The sequence below is a fragment of the Pelodiscus sinensis genome, unplaced genomic scaffold (assembly GCF_049634645.1).
Source record: "Pelodiscus sinensis isolate JC-2024 unplaced genomic scaffold, ASM4963464v1 ctg87, whole genome shotgun sequence".
Taxonomy (NCBI): Eukaryota; Metazoa; Chordata; order Testudines; family Trionychidae; genus Pelodiscus; species Pelodiscus sinensis.
Genome location: NW_027466017.1, coordinates 23,426 through 42,500, shown reverse-complemented (window position 1 = coordinate 42,500; position 19,075 = coordinate 23,426). Strand labels below are relative to the sequence as shown.

The window sequence follows — 19,075 nt, the reverse complement described above, 5'->3', positions numbered from 1 at the left end:
TACAGTCTCTCTCTCTCACACACACACACAGCTGACCGGGACACACACAGTTACAGTCTCTCTCTCTCTCTCTCTCTCTCTCTCACACACACACACACACACACACACACACACAGTTACAGTCTCACACACACACACACAGTTACAGTCTCACACACACAGTTACAGTCTCACACACACACACACACACACACACACACACACAGAGCTGACCGGGACACACACAGTTACAGTCTCTCTCTCTCTCTCTCTCTCACACACACACACACACACACACACACACAGAGCTGACCGGGACACACACAGTTACAGTCACACACACACACACACACACACACACACACACACAGTTACAGTCTCTCTCTCTCTCTCTCTCACACACACACACACACACACACACACACACACAGCTGACCGGGACACACACAGTTACAGTCTCTCTCTCTCTCTCTCACACACACACACACACACACACACACAGCTGACCGGGACACACACAGTTACAGTCTCTCTCTCACACACACACACACACACACACACACACACACAGCTGACCGGGACACACACAGTTACAGTCTCTCTCTCTCACACACACACACACACACACACACACACAGTTACAGTCTCACACACACACACAGCTGACCGGGACACACACAGTTACAGTCTCTCTCACACACACACACACACACACACACACAGAGTTACAGTCTCACACACACACACACACAGCTGACCGGGACACACACAGTTACAGTCTCTCTCTCTCACACACACACACACACACACACACACACAGTTACAGTCTCACACACACACACAGCTGACCGGGACACACACAGTTACAGTCTCTCTCACACACACACACACACACACACACAGAGTTACAGTCTCACACACACACACACACAAACACAGTTACAGTCTCACACACACAGGTACAGTCTCTCTCTCTCTCTCTCACACACACACACACAGCTGACCGGGACACACACAGTTACAGTCTCACACACACAGTTACAGTCTCTCTCACACACACACACACACACACAGCTGACCGGGACACACACAGTTACAGTCTCACACACACAGTTACAGTCTCACACACACACACACACACACACACACACACACACACACAGCTGACCGGGACACACACAGTTACAGTCTCTCTCTCTCTCTCTCACACACACACACACACACACACACACACACACAGAGTTACAGTCTCACACACACACACAGCTGACCGGGACACACACAGTTACAGTCTCTCTCTCTCTCTCACACACACACACACACACAGTTACAGTCTCACACACACACACACACACACACAGTTACAGTCTCACACACACAGTTACAGTCTCTCTCTCACACACACACACACACACACACACACAGAGCTGATCGGGACACACACAGTTACAGTCTCACACACACACACAGCTGACCGGGACACACACAGTTACAGTCTCTCTCTCTCTCTCTCTCTCTCTCTCTCTCTCTCTCTCTCACACACACACACACACACACACACACACACACACAGTTACAGTCTCACATACACAGTTACAGTCTCTCTCTCACACACACACACACACAGCTGACCGGGACACACACAGTTACAGTCTCACACACACAGTTACAGTCTCTCTCTCTCTCTCTCACACACACACACACACACACACACACACAGAGTTACAGTCTCACACACACACACAGCTGACTGGGACACACACAGTTACAGTCTCTCTCACACATACACACACAGTTACAGTCTCACACACACACACACACACACAGTTACAGTCTCACACACACAGTTACAGTCTCTCTCTCTCTCTCTCTCTCACACACACACACACACACACACACACACACACACACACACACACAGAGCTGACCGGGACACACACAGTTACAGTCTCACACACACACACACAGCTGACCGGGACACACACAGTTACAGTCTCTCTCTCTCTCTCTCTCTCTCTCTCACACACACACACACACACACACACACACAGTTACAGTCTCACACACACACACACACAAACACAGTTACAGTCTCACACACACAGTTACAGTCTCTCTCACACACACACACACACACACACACACAGAGTTACAGTCTCACACACACACACACAGCTGACCGGGGCACACACAGTTACAGTCTCTCACACACACACACACACACACACACACACACATCTGACCGGGACACACACAGTTACAGTCTCTCTCTCTCTCTCACACACACACACACACACACACACACACAGTTACAGTCTCTCTCTCTCTCTCACACACACACACACACACACACACACACACACACACAGAGCTGACCGGGACACACACAGTTACAGTCTCTCTCTCTCACACACACACACACACACACACACACACACACACACACACACACACACACACACACACACACAGCTGACCGGGACACACACAGTTACAGTCTCTCTCTCTCTCACACACACACACACACACACACACAGCTGACCGGGACACACACAGTTACAGTCTTTCTCACACACACACACAGTTACAGTCTCACACACACAGTTACACGCGTGTCCCTTTCCCCGCTAGCGAGGCGGGGGAACCCAGGGGAGCGGGGGAACCCGGGGGGGGGGGCGCTGGTGACGTCACTGGATATTCCCTGCGGGGGGGGGAAGTTCCGCGGGGGCTGGCCCGGCCCAGGGGGCGGGGCGCGGGGCCGGCTGCGGGGCTCAGAGGACAGACTGACAGACACACGGACAGGCTGCTTCGGGCGGTGAGCGGCCCGGGGCCGGGCCGGGGGGATCTGTGGGGCTGGCCGGAGGGACAGAGGGGGGCTCTGGCGCTGGCCGGATCTGTGGGGCTCGCTGGAGGGAGGCTGTGGGTTGGGGGCTCTATGGGGCTGGCTGGAGGGAGGCTGTGGGTTGGGGGCTCTATGGGGCTGGCCGGAGGGAGGCTGTGGGTTGGGGGCTCTATGGGGCTGGCCGGAGGGAGGCTGTGGGTTGGGGGCTCTTTGGGGCTGGCTGGAGGGAGGCTGTGGGTTGGGGGCTCTTTGGGGCTGGCTGGAGGGAGGCTGTGGGTTGGGGGCTCTATGGGGCTGGCTGGAGGGAGGCTGTGGGTTGGGGGCTCTATGGGGCTGGCCGGAGGGAGGCTGTGGGTTGGGGGCTCTATGGGGCTGGCCGGAGGGAGGCTGTGGGTTGGGGGCTCTTTGGGGCTGGCTGGAGGGAGGCTGTGGGTTGGGGGCTCTATGGGGCTGGCCGGAGGGAGGCTAGTGGGGTTTGTGGGGCTGCCCGGAGAGAGGCGGGGGAGGGGTCTGTGGGGCTGGCCGGAAGGAGGCTGGGGGGTCTGTGGGGCCGGCCGGAAGGGGATAGTGGGCTCTGTGGGGCTGGCTGGAGGGAGGTGAGGTGTGGGGGTGATCTGTGGAGCTGGACTGAAGGGGGTGGGGGTGGAACTGTGGTGCTGGCCGGAGGCACTGTGGAGGGTGGGGGTGAATATCTGGGGCTGGTCCGAGGCAGGGTGGCGGGATCTGTGAGGCTGGCCGGAGGGATGTGGGGGGGGGGGTCTGTGGAGCTGGCCGGGGGGATGTGTGGGGTACGGGGGATCTTTGGGGCTGGCCGGAGGCGGGGGGAGATCTGTGGGGCTGGTGGAAGGGATGTGGGGGGGTCTGTGGGGCTGGCCGGAAGGGGATGGAGGAGATCTGTGGGGCTGGCCGGGGGGGATGTGTGGGGTGGAGGGGAGCTGTGGGGCTGGCCGGAAGGGGATGCAGGAGATCTGTGGGGTGGGGGGGAGCTGTGGGGCTCGCCGGGGGGATCTGTGGGGCTGGCCGGGGGGATGTGTGGGGTGGATGGGAGCTGTGGGGCTGGTCGGAGGGATGTGGGGGGGATCCGTGGGGCTGGCCGGAAGGGGATGCAGGAGATCTGTGGTGTGGAGGGGAGCCGTGGGGCTGGCCGGGGGGGGGATCTGTGGGGCTGGCCGGAGGGGGCGGCTGGGCAGCCAGCAGGGGGTGTGGGGGAGTCGGACCCGGCCGGGGGGCGCCCCCAGGGGAAGGCCCGTGGGGGGATCCCCTCTGGGCGCTCCGGGAACCTCCGCCGGGGAATCCCCCGCCCGTGGCCTCGTGACCCGGGGATTGGAATGAATGGGCAGGAAAAGTTCCAGGCTCCCAGCCAATCAGAGCGCAGGGGAGGATAGAATGTCCCCCTCAGCCAATCGCCGCCAGCACAGAGTTAAAGGGGGGGGGACGCCATTGTCCCTGAGCCAATCGGAGCCTGGGGACTGGGACATGCCTCCCCCCGGGACAGTCAGAGCTGGGGGAATGGGATAAACACCCATCTCCCAGCCAATCAGAGTTCAGAGACAGGGAGAGACCCGCCCCTCCCCGCCCCTCCTCCAATCAGGGCTTGCGGAATCTGGTAGCGAAAGCCCCCATCTCTTAGCCAATCAGAGCTCGGGAAATCGGAGGGGGCGCTCAGCCAATCAGCTCCCTTTAACCAGCCTCCTCTCCCCGCAGGTTCCCTCCTTCCCGGCTGCGATGAGTTTAATAATCTTCAGCCCCTGGGGCAGCACCAAGCCCATCCCGGCTCCCAGCCCCCCACGCCAGGGGGACACGGAGGGGTCTCCAGGGGGGCCTCCCTCCGGGGCCCCGGGCCCCTACCAGGGGGGACCCCGCTGCGACTGGTGCCAGCTGCAGCTGGCGGAGCAGGGCCAGAAGTTGGACTGTGGGCACCAGCGCTGCCAAGCATGCGAGCAGGGCTCCAGCAGGTAGGGGGCGCCAGGGTGTGGGGCAGGGCGGGGGACCAGCAGGGGGCGCCAGGGTGTGGGGCAGGGCGGGGGACCAGCAGGGGGCACCAGGGTGTGGGGCAGGGCGGGGGACCAGCACAAGGCACCGGGGGTAGCAGACAGGGCGGGGGACCAGCAGGGGGCACCGGGGTGTAGGGCAGGGCAGGGGACCAGCAGGGGGCACTGGGCTGTAGGGAGCATAAGGGAGCCCCGGGCTGCATGGGGCAGGGGGCCAGCAGAGAGGCCCCCCCCCCACGCCACACTCACCCCCCCTTCTCTCCCCCCGGGCATTGCAGGGCCTGTCCCCAGTGCTTCAAGGATCAGGGGATGCAGCTGCTGAACAATCTGGACCGGGTAGGTGGGTCTGGGGGGCAATTTCAAGTTCTATCCCCTTTCCCCCCCCCCCCCTCAGGCTCAGGAGGGCTGGGGCCTGGCCCCTCCTCCGGCATCACTCCCTGGAATTGTTTTTCCAAGCATGTGCGGATTACATTTTGTTCGGTGCACCCATGCCTGCACAGGTGTGCACCACCCACAGACTCAGAGGCTGGGGGTGCCCTGCTAATCAGCCCACAGTTTATGGCTGGCTCGGAGGGGGGGGGGGGCAGGAGCCTCTTCCTTTCAGGGGGCCCCCACTAATCATTTCCCCCCCTGGATCTTTGCCTCCCCAGGACACCCCTCAGCCCGTGTCCCCGCTGGAGCTGGGTCCTTGCTCCTACGCTGCCCTCGGCTGCCCCGCCCAGGTGAGTCCCAGCGTCAAACACGAGGCGGATGGAGACTGGGGGGCAGCAGGGGGGGCCCCATGGGCTGAGCTCTCCCCTCTGCCCCCCCCGCAGGTGCATCATGGGAAGGCGGAGGAGGAGTCCCCGCTCAGCCTGGCCCAGCAGCGCCTCCTGCTGGAGACGACGCAGGAGGCCCAGGGGCGGCTGGCGCGGCGGCTGGACGAGGCCGAGGCCCAGCAGACGACCTTGCAGAACATCGTGACGGTGCTGAGCCGGGAGATGGGCCGGCGGGAGGCGGCCGGCGGCTCGGCCGACATCTTGGGGGAAGCCATGGCCCGCATCCTGCAGCTGGAGGAGAAGGTCAGCGCCCCCCTCCCGACCTCATTTGACCCCCACAGTGTTGACCTATGACCCCAACATGGCCACCCTCTCGTCCCTCATTTTTTGGACCACCCAAAAGTTTCACGGGCCACACGGTGACCCCTGACCTCTCCCGATTAAGCCAATGGCTGGCCCAGGAACTTTCAGCGTTGACCTATGACCCAACTCGAGCCACGTGCTCTTGACTTTGACCTCTGACCTCTCCCCCTTCGATCCACGGGCCAAAAGACGACCTACGACCTTTTCTACTTGGCCTAAGACAGCCCCTAGTGGCTCGTTTGGGCTCTTACCCGTGGACTCCCCCCTCCCCCCTGATCCATTTTGGACCCACGGCCTGCCCTTGGACACGTGACCCCTTCACCTTTGACCCACGACCTTAGCCACGTGGGCCTATCACCCCCTCTTCCTTCCAGGTGGCCCATCAGGATTCGCTCCTGGCTCTCAAGGACGTGATGATCAGTAGCCTGGGAGCCCGGATCCAAGTCCTAGAGCAGGTCTCCTACGACGGGCGCTTCCTCTGGAGAGTCTCGGACGTGGGGCAAAGGATGCAGCAAGCCCGGTCCGGACAGATACCTGCCCTCTACTCCCCCCGTGAGTGCCACCACCCCATCATGCACCACACCTTAGCCACAGCACTATCATGGGGCAGAGAGTTCCCCAGCCCAACACCATAGGGGGACAGCAAAGCCCTGACACTGGAAGATAGTCTGGCCATGTGAATATCCAGCAGCATGCAGTTCCACAGGTCAACGCCAACCCACGGCAGGGAGAACTTCTGTGGATGTTGTGAAATCCTCCACAATGTTGTCCCTACGGGGTTGGGACGCGCAGTCTGGGGATATTTTAGACACAAATATCCAGTCCTGCAGGCCACACCCCCAAGATCAGATGGTGACCCCAAAATGCACCTCACTAGACAGCACAGCCCCACCCCTGGAATATGCTCAGCACAGCGATTTCCTGCTGTGTGAAATTCCCGAGCTTAACAGAGGGCACATAAATCCCCCTCAATGCACCACAACAAGCTTTATATCCCCGAACACTTTGGGCACAGTGAAATCCAGTGGCAGGTAGTTCCACAGGTTAACACTATTCCAAGTAATTTGCTCAAGCAGAAGCACCCCACAACAGGCAGTCGTCTCCTGTGCAATAGCTTGGGACGGGGATATCATGAGGCAGGGAGTTCCGCAGGCACACGGGGCTTGTAGTTGAGCACGGCAGATCTCCGTCATCTCTTTCTCTCTCCTCTGCCTCGGTTAGCCTTTTACACCAGCCGCTACGGCTACAAACTCTGCCTCAAGGTTTACCTCAACGGCGACGGCAGCGGCGCCAGGACGCACATCTCCCTTTTCTTGGTGGTGATGAAGGGCGAATACGATTTCCAGCTCAAATGGCCTTTCCAGCACAAGGTGAGGGGCGGGGCGAAGAGGGATCCGGGAGCGTCGGCCTGGAGTCGGGGACGGTTTTCGACTTTAACCCTTCCCGTTTTGTGCCCCCAGGTCACCCTCACGCTCCTGGATCAAGGTGGCGAGCGGCACGTCTCGGCGTCGTTCTGCCCGCCGGCGTCGTCCTCCTCCTTCCAGCGGCCCGTGAGCGACAGCAACATCGCCAGCGGCCTCCCCGAATTCTTCGCCCTGTGCCGGCTCCATGCCCCCGAAGCCACCTACCTCCACGAGGACACCTTAGCCTTCCAGGCCGTGATAGACACCAGGACCTAGGCAGGGGGGGAGGTCTCCCTGCAGCCCACGGGGTCCGGGGCTGGGGCCTCAGTCGGGCCTAGAGACATAGCCAGCCTCCCGGACTCCAGCACCGGCGTCTTTCAAGATGGCCGCCCACGCCGCCTTGCCCCCCCCTCCGCCAGGCCTTCTCCCAAGATGGCCGCCCACACCGCCTCTCTCCCCCTCCGCCAGGCCTTCTCCCAAGATGGCCGCCCACACCGCCTCTCCCCCCCCTCCGCCAGGCCTTCTCCCACCATGGCCGCCCACACCGCCTCTCCCCCCCTCCGCCAGGCCTTCTCCCACGACGGCCGCCTACACCGCCTCTCCTCACCCGCCAGGCCTTCTCCCATGATGACCGCCCACACCGCCTCTCCGCCAGGCCTTCCCAAGATGGCCACCCACACCGCCTCTCCTCACCCGCCAGGCCTTCTCCCATGATGGCTGCCCACACCGCCTCTCCGCCAGGCCTTCCCAAGATGGCCGCCCACACCGCCTCTCCTCACCCGCCAGGCCTTCTCCCATGATGGCCGCCCACACCGCCTCTCCTCACCCACCAGGCCTTCTCCCATGATGGCTGCCCACACCGCCTCTCCCCCCCTCCGCCAGGCCTTCTCCCAAGATGGCCGCCCACACCGCCTCTCTCCCCCCCCGCCAGGCCTTCTCCCAAGATAGCCGCCCACACCGCCTCTCTCCCCCTCTGCCAGGCCTTCTCCCAAGATGGCCGCCCACACCGCCTCTCCCCCCCTCCGCCAGGCCTTCTCCCAAGATAGCCGCCCACACCGCCTCTCCTCACCCGCCAGGCCTTCTCCCAAGATGGCCGCCCACACCGCCTCTCTCCCCCTCTGCCAGGCCTTCTCCCAAGATAGCCGCCCACACCGCCTCTCTCCCCCTCTGCCAGGCCTTCTCCCACGACGGCCTCCCACACCGCCTCTCCTCACCCGCCAGGCCTTCTCCCAAGATGGCCGCCCACACCGCCCTGCCCCCCCACTACGCCTTCTCCCAAGATGGCCGCCTACAGCGCCTCTCCCCACCTCCACCAGGCCTTCTCCCAAGATGGCTGCCCACACCGCCTCTCGCCCCCGCCAAACCTTCACACAAGACGCCTACACCGCCTCTCCCCCCACCGCTAGGCCTTCTCCCAAAATGGCCACCAACAGGCTTCCCCCTCTCCACACTGGCACCCCCCAAGAAGCTGGCCCTGGCAAATGGAGCCTGACCCTTCTTGGGAACCCCCATGGAAGAGCTTTGCAAAACCGGAAAACGACCCTGAAATCTCCTCCAAGATGGCCGCCTACCCGTGAAGCCATCTTGGAGGGGAGGCAAGATGGAGGGAGACCCCCTCCCCAACCAAGTCTCTTCCAAGATGGCGGACCGTGAAGGGGAACTGATGTGGTGGCCATCTTGGAAGTTTCTCGGACAACCGAAGGTCGACGTTGCTCACTAAAGATGGAGGACAATCCTGTGTCCAGCCCCTAAAATCTCCCCCCACAGTTATGGGGCAACCCCCCCACCGTCTTTCATGTGAAGATCACAAATGCCTCCACCAGGGAGACACCTCCCCCCACCTCGTCAACCAGCTGCACAGGCATTCTTGGAGGGGGCTGGCGGGTTAGCTCTCATTTTTGTAGGTCCTACAAAAAGTCATAACGACCGTGGTGGCGGCAGCAAGGGGCCGAGTCACTCTGGGCTTTTCCAGAGGCCGATTCCCCTGCTGGGATGGGGCAGAAAAAGGCCAGAAATGGGGCATTTTGTTCTGACTATGCCAAAAGCAACTACCATGTGTATAAGGGGAAATATTTTTAACTGAATTAAACTATTTATTGGGGTGATATTTAAACCTAATTCAGGCTCACAGTGGCTGCGCCTGGGGGGGGGCGATATTTCATCCTCCCCCGCCCCACCTCTCTACTTAAATGGGGTCAAGTGGAGAGAATTGAAATGGAAGGGAAAGATTTCCCCTCTAGGGGGCGCTGGCCCAGGGGTTGGGCAAAGGGGTACAGGTCCCCCCCAAATTGAGAAATGACTCAGAGGACGCTAAATAGGTTCAATTCTTTATTGTGTCCAGGATCTCAAGAGGCAGTGAGTAGCTAAAGAAACACCCTAGCCTCTGGATCGAACACCCCGACTCCGCCCTAGAGAGTGCTCCTACCCCACATCACAGGGGGCTGCTAGAAGCCCCCCTAACTACTCTAACACACACGCAAGGCACCCCTGTCTTTTGGGGGCAGTCACCTTTACAGAGCGAAAGGTCTGGGAGCGCCACAGCAGAAGTGGTCAGCTCGGTATCCCACTACTGCCACCATCAGTCAGCCCCATGGACCCACAGTTGCTACAGCTAACGGCGGAGGGGGTCAGGCTATGGGGGTGTGGCTATAGGGGGCAAGTTGTGTTTTGGGGGGGTGAGAGGGGTTACCCCCAAAACACCAGCACCATAGATTAGAGGTGAGTGGCTGCAGGACAGCAGTGAGGCTGAAGGGTCCTAGTCAAAATGAAGTGCCCCCCTCATAGTAGCATGAGAGATCGGAGTCCCCTAAAACCCTGCACTACCCTAGGAAGATATAGCTGGGTACCCCCAAACCTACATTCTTGATATGACAATCTGGGGTCCCCCCCGAGACCCTACATGGGGTTGGGTTCTAACCCCTCCCTCCCCCCCTTGGTGGTGCAAGGCATGGACGTGGGGTGCACAGGGAAGAAGGGGGGCACTGAGGGGGGGCTCCCCCACGTTGCCAGGGGTCCGGAGGCACTAGCGGTCGAGTTTCTTGTTGATGAGAAGGGAGCAGGAGCTGAGGGCCCCGCCCAGTTTGGCCACCTCGGTGCAGGCTGCGGGGATCAGGGTGAGGTCGGGCAGTTTCTGGAAAGGCTGGGGGGGGGGGTGGAGAAAGAGAGACGGGATGCAAGGCATTGTGGGTAAGGAAGAGCCATTTCTATTGGTAGCCCCGCCCACTCCTAGCCCCGCCCCCTAGCCCAAACCCTGCCTCCAAATCGCCACATCCCCACTCCTCCTCCATGGCCACGCCCCCATCCATTCCTAGCCCCACCCTCCTGCCCCAAGCTCCACCCCCTGCCTTGCCCACAGCTGCAAGCTCCACCCCCAACCCTCAGTACTGGCCAATGCCTCCCCCTCCCTCTGAAATCAGGCCAATACACTTTCTAGTCAACAAAGCTTTTATAGCTCCACCCCCAGCAGCCCAATAGCTCCGCCCTCTCACCTGCAGGCTGTTGGGGAACTCCTCTGGGCTGCGATGCAGCAGGGCGCTGCCCTTGGGCCCCAGCCTGACGTAAATGCAGTTCCCGGCGGGGTCGTCCGGCACCGTCAGTGTGTCGTAGTGGTGATCAGTCAGCTGCTCCATAGTCTGGGGGCGAGAACAGGGCCTGGTGTTGTCTTTCTTCCACGCAGTCCTTAGATCAGGCCCCTTAACCCCCTCCGGGCAGGTATCCCACTGCTGCCACCACAGCAAAACTCCCCTAGACCCACCCAACCCAGTATCCCACAACAGCTCAGTCCCCAGGCCCACCCAGCCTAGGATCCCACTGCTGCCACCACACACAGACCAGTATCCCACTGCTGCCACCACAGCATAACTCCCCTAGACCCACCCAACCCAGTATCCCACAACAGCTCAGTCCCCAGGCCCACCCAGCCTAGGATCCCACTGCTACCACCACACACAGACCAGCATCCCACCGCTGACACCACAGCAAAGCTCCCCTAGACCCTCCAATCCAGTACTCACCCCTGCCACCACACCCAGCCTGGTATGTCATTACGGCCGATACAGCTCAGCTCCCACAAAGCTGACCCGGACCGGTATCCCACTTCTGCCACCACCGCTCAGCTCCCCTGGGCCCACCCAGCCCCGTGTCCGATCCCATTACCCTCATGGCTTTCTTGGCAGCCTCGCTGCTTCCAATAGCGACTGTGTCCGGCCCAGCCATGCTACAGAAGCTCTTCAGATGGGAGGAACCCACCATGGGGACAGTAGAGACCGCAAAATCCTAGCACATGAGGGAAAGGTGAGAAATAGAAACCCCGCTCTGCCGGTGCCCCTCAGTCCTGACCCACAGCTCCCAGCTCTAGGAGTTCCCTGTACGCGGAGCGATTGAGTGGCCACCCAGGGGAGATTCAAATGCTGCCCAGATGATCAGCAGAGCGCCCAAAGCCAGCCAGAGGTGTTTCTACTGGTGGTGCGCCTACGCACGTGCTTTGGTGCACACAAAATTTATTCCACACATGGACCGAAAAACTAAGAGGGGGGCATTAGCTGGGCGCCAGGACTCCTGGGTTCCCTCCCGGACCCTGCCAAAATTCCAGCTCACCCTAAAAGCATCCGCCACCATCTCCGCCCCTCTGTGATTGGTCCATTTGGAGATGCCCACAAAGAACTCTCGACCTGTAAGGAGACAGGAAAGGGTGGGACCAGACTCAGTGACCTTCAAGATGCCACAGATTTAAGTCAGATACACCCACGCTGGGGTTGATCCCTCGGATGACCCTGTCGCTACCCTACGTATCCCCACTCCCCAAGCTACCAGCCCAGTGGGGAATTGACCAATGGGGGCAGGGTGGGGAGCCACGACTCCTGGGTTCTATTCCCAGCTCTCAGAAATGAGGAGGGACCTACTAGCTTCACAGCCAGGCAACACACGTCACAAACCGTGAAATCTGGTGTCTTCCTGTGAAATCTTGTGTGCGTTTTTACCATAACCCATATAGATTTCACAAGGAAGACCGGCGTTTCTCAAAAAGAAGTTGCAGGGGGATCACAAGATTATTTTAGGAGGCCCAGCAACCTGGTATCCCACCACTGCCACCAAAGATCAGTCCCTTTGGGCCCATCCAGCCTGGTGTCCCATTGCTGCGACCAAAGTTCAGCCACTTTGGGCCCACCTAGCCTGGTATCCCACCGCTAACACCACAGCTCAATCCCTTCCTCCCGGGCCGAACTATCCAGCTATCCCACTTCTGCCACCACAACTCAGCCCCAGGGCCCATGGTATTGCCACCCTTACTTCTGCGCTACTTTCACAGCAGGGCAACTGGTGGTGGTAATGTTGGCTGGATGCCCAGCTCTGAAGGCAACATCCCGCCAGCAGCAGCGAAGAAATCAAGGTGGCAATATCGTCCATATCTCCCTTACGTGCTTTCAAAGCTGGGTGGCCAGACAGTGGCGGCTGCTGCACAGAGGTAAGGGTAACAATATCGCAACCCCCCTACAATAACCTTGCAACTCCTCCCGCCCCCCCCACACATGGGCTGCTCACCTGTGAAGAGTACATCACTGCCATCCAGGGTGGCCCCGTCATCCGTCACCTCCACCACCCGCAACTTCAGCTCCTCCAGGACCTTCTTGATGCTGCTGATCTGGACCAGGCCCCCCACCCCAAGAAACAGAGATGAACTCTTTCAGGGTCTCCCCCATCCCACGAGCCTACCCCTTAGCAGCCCCTTGAGACTAATGATCAGGCAAGCTTCAGGGCCTACACCCCAAGAGAGAGATTGGGAGGGTGGGAGGGTTCCAAGATGGCCGCCAATACTCCCTCGCCAGCACCCCCCCTTGACACCCCTATCCTGCCCAACCAACCCTGCCAACATGTGCTCTCTGACCCCGTCCAATGGTTTGCAAACTAGGCCTCTGGAACCTCTACTACCAGGCAGGCTTCAGGGCCTACACTCAAGGACAGAGAAATTGGGAGGGTTCCAAAATGGCCACCAACAACCCCTCCCCAGCACCCCCCAAGTTGACCCCTTTATCCTCCCCAACCAACCCTGCCAACGTGTGCTCTCCGACCCCATCACAAAATAGAGCTCTGGTACCCCTACTACCAGGCAGGCTTCAGCGGCCTATGCCCAACGTCAAGAAGAGTTTGCGAGGCTCCAGAAAGGGCTGCGTCCACCTCCTCCCCGGTGACCCCAGCTGAGTCCCTCACCCACCCCCAACCCCGCAGGCCCTTCGACTCCACCCCACAGCCCCCCAATCTACATCTCAAGCTTCACTACTTCTAGGCAGGCTTTGGCGGCCTACAGCCAATGCCAAGGAGAGAGATTGGCGGTTCAGAATGATTCAAAGCGCCCCACATTGTAGGGGGGCAACCCGCCCAGCCAGGCTGCGGTGGGGGGCTGCCGAGCCGTGCCCCATGGCCACCAGGAAGGGCAGGGAACCAGTATGTGGGCTGAGGGGGTGGAAAATGCACCCAGAAAGCCCGGGGCCATGGTGCCGGCTGCTGATGGCCACAGCTGAGGCCAGAGTCAATCAGCTGGGAATACAGGCCCCCACCTCCCAAGTCAGCCCCCCTGCCCCAGTCCTCCCAGCCCCACTGCTGGGCCAGATTCACCAGGATTCCCCTCCCCGCAGCCCGAAGGGGGCAGGGAATGAAACACGGGGGCCTTTCCCCATCTGGCCCCAGGGTGGGGCCCAGCTGGCGGAGGGTGGAAGGGGGGTGGATGACAGGTCTCCAGAGGCGTGAGGGTTTGCATCACCGATGAGGTCATGCTGGGATGAGCGGTTGCCTGGGCAACGCAGGTCAGGTGACCAGCTCGCCTCTCCCGGACCCCAGGGGCTGTGGGGAGGGAAGGGGAAGGAGAATTCGCCTCCTCCCCCCCAGTCATTAGTGGCTTAACGAACGGAGCACCCTGCTCCTGTAGAACCAAGGGAGGGGCCCAAGAGTCCGGGTTCGCAGCCTTCCCCCTCCTCCTGCTCCAACCACTAGCCCCCACTCCCCTCCCAGAGCCAGGGAGAGAACCCAGGAACCCTGCCTCCCAGCCCCTTCCTGCTCTAACCACTAGGCCTCCACTCCCCTCCCAGAGCCAGGGAGAGAACCCAGGCATCCTGCCTCCTGGCCCCCTCCTGCTCTAACCACTAGGCCCCCACTCCCCTCCCAGAGCCAGGGAGAGAACCCAGGAACCCTACCTCCCAGCCGCTCCTTGCTCTAACCACTAGCCCCCACTCCCTTCCCAGAGCCAGGGAGAGAACCCAGGAACCCTACCTCCCAGCCGCTCCTTGCTCTGACCACTAGGCCCCCACTCCCCTCCCAGAGCCAGGAAGAGAACCCAGGAACCCTAACTCCCAGCCGCTCCTTGCTCTAACCACTAGCCCCCACTCCCTTCCCAGAGCCAGGGAGAGAACCCAGGAACCCTACCTCCCAGCCACTCCTTGCTCTGACCATTAGCCCACACTCCCCTCCAAGAGCCAGGGAGAGAACCCAGGAACCCTACCTCCCAGCCGCTCCTTGCTCTGACCACTAGCCCACACTCCCCTCCAAGAGCCAGGGAGAGAACCCAGGCATCCTACCTCCCGGCCCCCTCCTGCTCTAACCACTAGGCCCCCACTCTCCTCCCAGAGCCCGAGAACCGGCTACCTCTCCCCGCCGGGCCGGCTCCCAGGGCCGGGTGAGGAGCGCCGTGTCGCCCTGGACTACCGCCACGTCCTCCACCAGCACGGAGCAGGGCAGGGCCTCGTCGGCCGGCAGCTCGATCACCTGCAGGCCCAGCTTCTGCCGTAGGATGCCGGTGTAGACCCCGTACTGCCGGTGCGCCTTGGCCAGGTCCACCGGCTCCGCCCCGTCGCCCTCCTCAGCCGGCCGGGCGCCCAGGGAGCTGGGCACGCTGCGCACGATGGCGTGGGTGTAGCGGCCGAAGGAGGCGACGCCGGCCATGGCTGGGGGGCCGCCGGCGGACAGGGCCCCCCGCCGCGGCGGCGCTGCGATTCCCACGGAGCACCCCGCCCTGTCGCCGCAAACAGCTCTCCTCCGAGCCGGTCAATTTCAAGCGGACTGGTCAATTTCCAGATCAAGGAGTTGGGGCGCGGGGCATGGCTCCGCCCATCAGCCCCGGTTCCCGGCCATCCCCGGCCCCCGATCTCACATCAGCAGCACCCCCTGGGTGGCCAGTCCGCCGGTCCCGCCCTGCAACTTCCACGCCCACCACGGGGTAACCGGATCCAGGGGGAAACGGGTCAATTTCCTCCAGCACCGGACGGGCGGTTCGGTTCTGGGTTCGGTTCGAATCCAGCGTCTGCCCCACGTCTCACGTGGCGGGGAAATTCGCCTCCTCTTGGCAGATCTCGCTGGCTCCCGACAGCATCAAAATTCCCTTCCCCTTTCCAGGAATTTTTTTTTTGGGGGGGGGTTGGAAATCACGGCTTATTGCATCCACGTGGGCGTGAGGCCGGTAGGCTCCACAGGGACCTGGAGAAGCGAGAGACGAGGTTAAGCCGGGGTCTGTTTCGTCCCCTCGCCCCCCAAGCTGGCCCCAGCCGGCGTGCGAGCCCGCCCCACAGACCTCCCCAACGGGGAGCCGCACCGTCGACCAATCCGCCTGAATGTGGCGCACCCCAAAGATCTCTCCCCGCCCCGAGGCCCCCCCAAAGTCCCACCCAAACAGGGACCCCCAAAAGTCAACCCCCAGGGAAGGCGCACCACCCCTCTGCCCTCTGCCCCCCCAAAAATCTCCATTCTAGTCTCCCCTCCCTAAATGCCCTGCCAAACTCTGGCTGTGGGAGGGGAGTGGGGGCTAGTGGTTAGAGCAGGGGGGGCAGGACGCCTGGGTTCTCCCTCCAGCGCCTTCTGCCAACCCCGCCCCGCGTCTCCCTTTCTCCTCCCACCCTGGCCGGGTTGAGACTTGTTTGTGTGGCCGACACAATGCGGCCCATGTCCGGCTGGAGACCGAATTCAGGAGTCCGGAGGTGGGGGTGGGGAGTAAAAGGAAGAGGAGGGGCTGAGTGCCAAGACCCCTGGGTTCTCTCCTGGCTCTGGGAGGGCAGCGGGGCCTAGTGGTTAGAAAAGGGGGGCAGGGAGCCAGGACTCCTGGGTTCTCTCCCTGGCTCTGGGAGGGGAGTGGGGGCTAGTGGTTAGAGCAGGGGGGGCGCTGGGAGCATCTGGGTTCTCTCCTGGGATGGGGCCTAGTGGTTAGAGCACGGGGGGGAGGGGGGGGCAGAGTCTGTCCTGCCCTGTGTGTCTGTGCAGCCCCCAGCATGACAGGGGAGGAGAGCCCTGATCTGGGGGCGGGGCAAGCAGGTCAGATCGGGGGGGTCTGAGTAGCCCCCAGCACAGAGTCCATGTGGGGCTCTGCGCCCTGCTTGGGGGGCTCAGCCCCCCATCTCAGTCTTTTCTGCCACACCCACTCATCCTTGGTCAGGGGGCTCATTGCCCCAAGGAGGTGGGGCCTGGGGGGGCGGCGCCTCGATTTCCTCGGCTGCCCCCCCAGGCCTGGGGAACCCGGATTCGCTCAGGGCAAAAAAATGCAACAGCTGGTTCCTTTTAACTGTATCCGGCGAGGGGGCGGGGGAGGCAACACAGCGCCATCTCCCCCCCCCCAGCCAGCCGCACCCCCCATGCCCCTCCCCACACACCCGGGGGGGGGGCTGGCACACACAGCCAGGCCCAGAGCCCCACCCAGAGCCCCACACCAGGCCAGAGAGACAATCAGACACGCGCCCCACGGATCCCCCCCAGCCAGCACAGAGCCCCTGGCCCCCAGCACAGTCTGCACCGGGGGGACCCCCTGTCCGAGCCGGGGGCCTTGCTACCCCTAGTCCCGCCTTCCAGCCCCCCCCCCCCGCCCAGCAGAAGGATCCTGGGCAGCTTCAGCCCCCCCGGGACCCTCAACAATAAATGGGGCGTGTTCCTCCAAAGGGCTTTCTCCTTCCCAACTTCCCAGCCAGGCCTGCCCCCCAAAACTGCGGGGCAGGGGACCCAGGAGTCCTGAGCCCCACCACACCCACCCCAGCCCCACAGAGATGCCCCCGAGCCCCACCCAAGCCCCCTTCCTGCCCACAGCCCCCGTCCCCCACCCTGGGCAAACCTCCCAAATGTCAGCCTGCCTCCCCACATGTAACCCAGCCCCCCCAGGACCCCCCAAACACCCGGCCCCCCGGCACGCCCCAGACACCCAGCCCCCACCTCTCCTCTGCCCAAAGGCCCCCTCCTCAAACACCCGGCCCCCAGCTCTCCTCTGCCCCAGGGTCCCCCCAAGCACCCAGCCCCCGCCTTTTCTCTGCCCCACGGCCCCCCCAAACGCCCAGCCCCCCAGCACAGCCCGGACACCGCCTCTGTTGGCCCTGGGTCCCCCAAAGGCGCAGCCCCCCCCCCTGCGCTCTTACCTGCCTGCGCCCCGCTCGCCAAGCGAGACCGGGGGTGCCCTGCTTTTGGGGGACCTTTTCCTTGGGGGGGGGGGCTCTCCGTCCCAGAATGCCCCGGGGCTGCCGCGCCTTGGGCCGGGGGGGGGGGGGGGTTCCACCCTGCGGCCCCCCGGAGCAGGCTGCGCAAAGCGAGGGTGCGGGCGGGGGGGGGACCCCGGGGCGCGTCAGACCCGCCCGGCTCCGAGCGCAGCCGCCGCCAGCCAGCGCCAGCGCATTGTCTGGCCGGGGGGCGGGGTCTCCCTAGGCCCCGCCCTCGCCGCCCCAAGCCCCGCCCTCGCCGCCCCAGGCCCCGCCCACGCAGCCCCCCCAAAAGCCTTCAATGGGGCACAGGGCGGTTGGGGCCCTTCTTGGGAGGCCCTGGACCTGGGAGTGGGGCCAGATGGGAACTAGCTAACTGGGGGGGGGGGCTGTATGGGGGGGCCAGGCCCCCACTCCTGCCCCCCCGGGGGGCTCGCTCCATGGGCTGACCCTGGCCCTGCTCTACCTGCCCCGGCGCTGGGGGGGGGCTGTGGGTCGGGAGTGAGGGGCACCAGCTGGACAAGACCTGAGCTCCCCCAGCCCTGCCAGTGCCCCTCACTCCTGCCCCACAGCCCCTGCCCCCCAGCCCTACTGGTGCCCCTCACTCCCGACCCCTCAGCCCCTGCCCCCCAGCCCTACTGGTGCCCCTCACTCCCGACCCCTCAGCCCCTGCCCACCAGCCCTGCCAGTGCTCCTCACTCCCACCCCACAGCCTCTGCCCCCCAACCCTGCCAGTGCCCCACACTTCCGCCCCACAGCCCCTGCCCCACGCTAGCCATTCTGGGCCCATGATTTCCAGTCCCCGGTGCCTCCGTACAGCCTGCGAAGAACCGACAGTTCCTGCACAAATAGCCCCAAGTCCCTCCTGCTGGACCCTCCCAGTCCAGGGGCGTTAACTCTGGAGCCTACTGACAACCGCACTCGGTGGCGGTGAGAATGAGCATGCAGGGCCAGTGTCTCTGCCGCTCTCTGGTGGTGGGGGGGTGCGTGTGTCCCCACATCCTTGCTCCCGCTGGCTGTGCGTGTCTGTCTGTCCGTCTGCGAGCGCCTTTGCCTCCGGGCCAGACTTGTGTGTTGGCTGCGGTGCCATCTGTGAGCGTGTGCGTGTGTGTTTGTGTGTCCCTGCTGCCGGGACTGGGCGTCCCTCCATCTGCCGGCGGCTTGTGTTGTCTGCTCCTCGCACGCGCCATCTGCGGCGGGCCCCCGCCGCGGCTGCTCCCAGCCGCCGTGTCTGCCACGTCCCCCCCTTCGCCTCGGGGGGGGGCAGCACCTGGTTCTCAGGGCTGGGGGGTGTTCCTTCTCCTCC

General features: G+C 62.7%; 2 protein-coding genes across 2 annotated transcripts; one reads left to right on the top strand and one right to left on the bottom strand.

Moving 5' to 3' along the window:
• The first annotated feature begins 2,701 nt into the window (after nt 1-2,701).
• LOC142825966 (TNF receptor-associated factor 2-like) lies at nt 2,702-9,505 on the top strand. Its single transcript, XM_075918315.1, has 8 exons — nt 2,702-2,794; nt 4,526-4,776; nt 5,091-5,148; nt 5,463-5,534; nt 5,628-5,873; nt 6,308-6,485; nt 7,155-7,303; nt 7,394-9,505. The coding sequence occupies exons 2-8, from the start codon at nt 4,547-4,549 to the stop codon at nt 7,610-7,612; spliced, it is 1,152 nt and encodes a 383-aa protein (XP_075774430.1). The 5' UTR covers nt 2,702-2,794; nt 4,526-4,546; the 3' UTR covers nt 7,613-9,505.
• A 146-nt stretch (nt 9,506-9,651) lies between these two features.
• Nucleotides 9,652-17,875, bottom strand: DDAH2 (DDAH family member 2, ADMA-independent). Its single transcript, XM_075918316.1, has 7 exons — nt 17,713-17,875; nt 14,972-15,799; nt 12,878-12,977; nt 11,933-12,006; nt 11,492-11,611; nt 10,825-10,968; nt 9,652-10,475 (listed from the first exon to the last, which is right to left on the bottom strand). The coding sequence occupies exons 2-7, from the start codon at nt 15,266-15,268 to the stop codon at nt 10,359-10,361; spliced, it is 852 nt and encodes a 283-aa protein (XP_075774431.1). The 5' UTR covers nt 15,269-15,799; nt 17,713-17,875; the 3' UTR covers nt 9,652-10,358.
• Nucleotides 17,876-19,075: the final 1,200 nt, after the last annotated feature.